At 38.4% G+C, this 7,214-nt stretch overlaps 1 protein-coding gene across 1 annotated transcript; it reads right to left on the reverse strand.

Annotated features, from left to right (window-relative positions):
- Positions 1–3,624: 3,624 nt before the first annotated feature.
- Positions 3,625–6,668, reverse strand: LOC112126414 (protein distal antenna-like). The gene has a single exon (XM_024225449.1). The coding sequence runs from the start codon at positions 6,444–6,446 to the stop codon at positions 5,676–5,678; it is 771 nt and encodes a 256-aa protein (XP_024081217.1). The 5' UTR covers positions 6,447–6,668; the 3' UTR covers positions 3,625–5,675.
- Between the last annotated feature and the right edge of the window lie 546 nt (positions 6,669–7,214).

Genomic DNA, 7,214 nt, shown 5'->3' on the forward strand with positions numbered 1-7,214 from the left:
CCTTGATTTTTTCTTACTTACCGTTGTATTTCCATACTTTGAACAAGAAAACGACGATCTGAGAAACAAAACGTAGAACTAGTAATTTAATCGGTCACATTTATCGTTTCACTATTATCAGAAAATATACTAGTTTTCGTGGTCCGTTTGACCAATTAATAGCTTTCAATTAATTTAGTTGAAATAAAAAAGTCAGTGTCACGAGCGGGATTCGAACCCACGACTTTCGGTAAGTGGTAGAGTAACGGCGTATCTAGCCGAAGGTCGTGGTTTTTTTTTAATCTCAACTAAAAGCCTCAATTAATTGAAAACTATTCTCAGTGTTGAATCTGTGGATAACCGGGAGAAAAAAGATCGTAAATGAAAAATGAAATACAGACGGTGACATTGAAAAGACACGAGCAAAAATAACACTTATATCCATCACTCACTGATGACGGCGTGAAGCCGAAATGTGACAGATTGATCTCCCGACTGCCTTGAATTTTCTCCCTGATACCTTCGAAAGCACAAGACAAAAAAAATAACCCACAGCCCAACAATTGATGAAACCGAAACGTGTATGACAGGCCAAAAGAGCGAGGATAGGCGGACAAAAATGATCGGAAGCCAACAAAGTATCCCCATCTCCAGTCTTGTCTCGCTGCTCCGTTTAAAAGGAGAAGAGTGGCAAAAATAACATGCATATTAACCAATGATGACGGCGAAAAGCGAAATTGTCATGCAGACCTAACCAGAGAGAATGGATATAAAGTGATTGAAAATGAACAAACAGCTATTTCCCAAATTAATTTATTTCGCTGATCCTTTTAAAAAAACAAGACTAGTAATAAGAATACACATCCCAACCAGTGATGAAGCAACATGCCTAACAGTTTAACAGTAACCAACGAGTTTAACCGGACCAAAATGATCGAAAACGTTCAAATTTTGGCTTCATCTTAAGTGTTTTGTCAAATATTCTTATTTGAACATAAGATTCAGCATAAAAAATACCAGATAAAATTATTCTATTTCATCTAATTTTTATAAATGTAACTTTTTCTAAATGAAATTAATCGTGGGTGAATGAATGTGCTTAAAATGTCTGTGGGAAGTGAGCAAACGCCTCAAACTATTTGCAAACGGTCGAAAATTTTATTTGACCACCAGATCCATTTTATTTTTATTTTAGGCGAAATAATACATTTTTGCATTTGACGACGGTAGAAAGTGATTGAATTTTAAAAGCCCCAACAGAACATACAAATCTCTGAAGGAGCTCTGAAAGTGTTTTCCAATTTCAAAGATGCGCCTAATTTTTGTACTTTGAATGTTAAGGGGCTGTTTTAGGCTTTATTTTTGTATATATATATTTTTTTTTTTCACGAATGTAAAATCACGACTCTGTTGATTGACTGAGTACGTGTTGTTGCCATTGTACGGTCAAGTAAAAGGGGTCAAAACATAAGGAAAAAGAACGTTTTGTGTACACTCTCGTAATCGTGTCGTAAAATGTCGTTTAGAGTCGAGAATTTAGGGTCAACTTAAACGCCACGGGCGACAAATAAATATTTCAACTGTTACATTATTTTTTACCACTTCTCACTCATTTAAATTGTGAATGATAGAAAAACGTTATTGAGGGGGGATGAAATAATAAAATCCAGTATTTTATGGTGGGCTGGTGATATTTTCTTTTTAATTCGAGCCGGTTTACAACGGCATCAGAAATATATAGTTGACCGAAAAGGGGGCCGCGCTGTCCGGGTCGATAGGACTACCGATAAGTATTTGCCATGCTAGAGATTCTCGGTTCGAATCCTGGTTCAGCCCATGGAATTTCAACCGAGAGTGATACAAAAAATGTAGTTTGAAGTGGTTCTGACTCCTCCGAGACACACGACGTGTTGAAACGTTAAGCCCTCTTGTATTACAGGAATGCAGGAAACGATTTACTTTACTTTTAATTTATTTTTTACAATGTAACAATAAGATTTCCTGCAATCAAAAATTTATATCGAATAGGGCACCCAAAGATTCGCTGCCGTACTAGAGCAAAATTCTCACATACCTACTCGCTCCCTATGTGGAGAATTAAGTGGGACGCCTTATATATCGAACATCTATCGAACAAATGCAAGAGTACAACAAATAAGTATTGTAGAATTCATCCTCTACAGAGTATACACCGCAGAAATTTCTACCCTTCCTGAAGCGATTCTCACCCCCTCAAATCCAGGTCACATCCCTTGAGCAGTTCAAGCGGTGGAAAATGACAACAAACAAACAACGAATGTGAACATGTCACTTTTACCCTACGAAAGATTGCTGGACAAACGATCCAGTCTGACTCGACAAAACTAACGACTCATTTTCATTACTATTTTGAGGCCCCTAGTCATAGAGCATCTTGGGGTTCAACAAATCGTTACAACCTCCAACGTATCCACTCCTTACAATCCAAAATTCTCCGAACCATCGTCAATGCTCCTTTACACTCCAATGTATCCATGCTTACTATTCACAATGACCTTAATATCCAATATGTCCTTGAAGTAGCTACAATAAGTTTAACAAATAATTATCCATATCTTCCAACCTTCCATCTCGCACCCTTCCAAGTAATCCTGTCCGACGGCCGAAGCGTCACTGCCCTCCCTATATCCTAAATAACATTGGAAGTGATTGACACTAATATATAAGAGTGTTTAGTAATGACTAACTAGTTTCTATTTTGTCTTTGCATCGCGACCTTTGGCCCAAAAGTCATAGGTCTTACTCACTGGAGGCTATCACCCTTCTATTGACCCGCAAGCGCTTTTCGGACGGCCCAGTCCACTGACGCCGCGTATATTTTGTTGTTACTCCTTCTACGATCGGATTTTATTTTTTTTAACCCAATTTTTATTCAACCTTCTTCAAATAGGGGATACCTTTAGATTCGAATCCCGGAAAGCCTATAAAATTTTAATTAAGAATGGTATAAAAGTAGTATTGTAAAGTGGTTTGATCACTCGTCCGCAACACCCAACGGGTACGATAATTCCGATATGACAGGAATTACTACAGTTGATGAAATGTTCAAAACACTAAATGACAAACATTTTGTTTTAACTCTTGATTAAAAAAAATAAATTTACGGACAAAAGTCATCAAGATTAAGCCAACCATCCGTAATTTTTAGGCAATATACTCAATATCCTCATATATCCCGCGGAATACCGAGTACTCTGCGGTAGTATGAATGCTAACGAGTCTAATAGTTTTTATCGTGTTTCTGTGTTATTTTATCCGTAACTGACGAGGCCCTAAGGTAAGAAGGACAAGCAATAAGATGAACAAAAGGGAGTGGTTTACCGTCGTATCATACAACGTCAAAACTTGGCTGGAGAAACACGTAAATAAATTAGTAGTTTAAAACGGGAGAAAGATAATAAAAGGAAAGCTAAGAAAGAGAGGGCTGGCGGTGACCTATGTAGTAGTACTAAAATGTGTATACTGTCGACATAGTAAATGCAATCCGAATGGATGTTTTTCCTAAAGGATTTGTTTATATTTGTAACAGTTTCTCAATTGTTTTCAATACCTAGGTTGGTGAAAAGAAACGTTCCATGCTATTCGAAACAGAAATGAAACACAACACAAATTTGAATGTCAATTTTAATAATAAAGTAATGAAATACATTTTTTCAGATTTTTTCTTTCTTTAAGGTGTAATAGGTTTTATAACAAAGTAACATACAAATGGTCTCAGCATCTTAAATCTACATATAGGAAAAATACAAAAGGCCTTTCCTTTTTTTTTTTACACAAAACTACATAACATTCATACAAAAATAGAATCATTGTGGACTTGCTAGGACTCGCTCAATTGTATTGTCAGAGGGCATTTTACACTGGTTTTTAAGTTTTTCTTTTTTTTTACCGTTTTATATATTTTTTTTCTCACTAATAATAGTTACATACCTTCAACGATTTTACAACAAATGTAAGAAAGGCTATTTTACAAATAGTGAGATATGGTGAATCCCAATTTTCAAAAATCTCTAGAAAAATTGAATAAATTTTTAAAGAACGGAATTTGTAGTGCTCGACATCAAATTACGACAGCACAAAGAGAGAAATATTTATTTACGAAACTATTTTAAAAACTAATGTTGAGTTTTATTCCCGACAATCGTCGATTTAACGTTCAGTTTGTAAAATTAAAGAAGCTGGTCTCGATAAATATTTTGTTGCGTTCTGCGATCTGGAGGATCGTCGAAGGCGTACAAAATTACAATTTTTCAACAGAGCACAGTAAAGTACAAACCAAGGCCTACTCCCATTTTCTTTGGTAAGCGATATTGAATAGAGCAATATTTATTAAAATATATATTTATATTACATATGCGACGCAGGCTGTCGAAACCTTAACAATCCGTTGAAGTTTCGACCGACCTTATATTTACAACACATCCAAGGATATGCACCGACTGACTAAACCAACTAAAGCTATGAAAATATTTCAACGGTTCTGAAAAAACTATATATGTATGTATAAAAATTTTATATATATATATTTATATATATTAAAACTAGAAACTTTTTATATTATAGCTTGTGTATATATTTATGTACACACACACGTATAGAATTATATACACAATACTAAACTCTACTTAAACATGATCTATGGATTGGCAGTCAATTTATGACACGACTAAAACAAATGAAAATCAACTAAAAAAAATATTCATCTTACTTATCACAAAAAATAAGTCAAAAGGTACGTAACAGAAATGTTTTCACTTTAAGGTAATCAAGCTTCTGGCAAGTCAATAAATCAAACTATCAACAAAACTAGGAGAAAAAAAAATATGAATGCGTCTCGACATTATTCAAATGTGCAAATTAATTTTCTTTTCTTTAAATCACTTCTTTTTTTTTCAAATTCGTGTGGACTGGGCAAGACTAAAAGTGGTTCTAAATTCTAGACATGTACCACAATTTCAGTTCATATAAAAGAATGGCACCATACGTCCACACGTTAAATGTGTATTTATTAAACAAAATAATACGGTTCAATAATATATTATTATATATAAAAAAAACTAAATAAACACAAACTAACCATATTTACATTTATATTTACCTATATTTTATCACATTCAAAAGATATAAATTACAGAACGACTTTAAGTTCTGTTCCGAGAATTTGATCTTCATATCTTAATACTACGTACAATAAAATATTTAAAAGACCTAGACGTTTATTAAGGAATCATCGAGTCACATGTACAAAGCATAACAAAACAAATGTTCTGTAAACCCTCATCTAGGAGTCTTAAAATTACGCAAATTAAATTTAAATTAACGTAAATTTAAAACAAAAGTAAAAGTAAAATTTTTGGTAATACAAATTCATGAGGAACAGTTTTATCAATTATATCAAATCAAAATATAGGACACTTGTCGTGGTATTTCGAAAAACCCTGAGCTTAAAAATTCAAAATGTATACACTGTACAACACGTGGTGTTAAAAACTTTTCAAATTAGTCGGAACAAAAATAATAAATGGGGGAAAAAAATTTTTGTTTTGTTTTTAAAACGCACGTTTTCAACAAGTATGACGTCTTCGATTCTGTTGACGTGACACAGTGTATGCATCGGTAATTTCGTTTAGGAGGTGGAAGTTGAGTAGGTGTTTTGTTTACTTCCTCTTTGCCCTGGGAGGGGCTTTAAGAAGTTTATTAGCACGCCGCTCCGCGCAGGATTTAACGTTGTTGAGTAAGTACCTGAATTGGAGGAGCTGGACGGCGGTGACGGACGGGTCGGAACAACATTCGAGCCATCTGAGGAACCTTTCCCCGTGTTTAACCGCTTCCGCTGCCGTTTCCGGGGGATCGTCTTCGCCGTCGCTCGGCTGCCCCCCGCTCTCGCTCCCTTTGTTCTCTTTCGCTTCGTCTTGGTGGTTGTTGTTGTTGTTGAGGTTGAGGAGGACCGTGTCGAGCGTGGACTTGGTCTTGACCAGGGGCAACGGTTCCAAGCCCGGACTCTGGAAGCCGTAGTGTTTGTACCACCTCCAGAACCAGCTGCTCGTCCCGTCCGGCGTGTACTTCATGATGTCCATGTTCTGGAGCTGCTGGGCCTGTTGGTTCCTCAGCCAGAAGAGTAGGGATTCGTCCAGTTCGGATTTCTTGTTAGCCTCCGCGACGACGTCGAGACGGGGCTTCTTCGCCTCCGAGGGGCCGCCGTCCGACAGGGCAAGTGGCTCGGGAGACGGCGAAGTCTTGCTCGCCATCGCGTGAAGTTTGTCTTCGTTCTTGCACCAGCCCCGTAACGTCGATTCCGGGACACCGATTATCCTGGCGACGGACGCCTTCGACTCCCCCTCGTGCACCCGGTGGATCGCCTCCAGCTTCTCGTGGATGGACAACTGCCTCACCGGCCTCTTCGGCTGCGTCGTTATCTTGGATGCCATCTCGCACTCCGCCACAAACGATAGCCCTCGTCCTTTGCTTTCCTTCAACGGGGGATAAAATCACGGACGAAAGCAGTTAACTCATTGGCGCACTCGCGGGTCGAGAAAAACCACTCGCTCTTCACTAAAGGCTTATGTGGTAACCACACTAGACACTGGTCGAAAAGAACCGATACCCTTGAGGGTGAGCGTGCGACTGGGAGTTGTTCTAGTTAGTAGTTGGTCCGGTGTAGTGGGGAGATGGTGAGGAAGAGGAGGAGGAGGCGGAGTGATGAGGGGGAGAGAAAGGAAGGGTCTTGTCCTTTGTATGGATCAATAAGGCCCCCCTCTTCTAGTGGACAGTACGGACTTTGACGTGGTCTGGGGGGACCGGCATGAGGACCGTTACCAAGCGACCGATCCACTTCTCCACACATCTCGCCCCATCTTACTTCACTCACGCAGACTTGACGCCGCTCGCCCCGTCCAACCCACTCCCCGATTCGCGAGTTTTATTAATTGACCTTGGCCGACTGGGATCCGTCCAGGAAAGTTGCCACAAAATCCACAAAGATCAAGGTTGAGAAAGAGACGGGACCGGGGCGAAAGAAACCACCCCGACATCTCGGGAGAGGGTGGCCCAATAAAAAAAAATAAAAATTACAATCCGCCGATTTAATATCAAAAATGATCCTCATCCACGAACGTGAGACTTCATATCACGATTATTTATTGAGAGACATGCATTGGCGTATTTTTAAAATCTGCTCTTATAAAACAATTGACGTC

This window comes from Cimex lectularius, unplaced genomic scaffold (genome assembly GCF_000648675.2).
Source record: "Cimex lectularius strain Harlan isolate CLEC.00 unplaced genomic scaffold, Clec_2.1 scaffold29, whole genome shotgun sequence".
In the NCBI taxonomy this organism is placed as follows: domain Eukaryota; kingdom Metazoa; phylum Arthropoda; class Insecta; order Hemiptera; family Cimicidae; genus Cimex; species Cimex lectularius.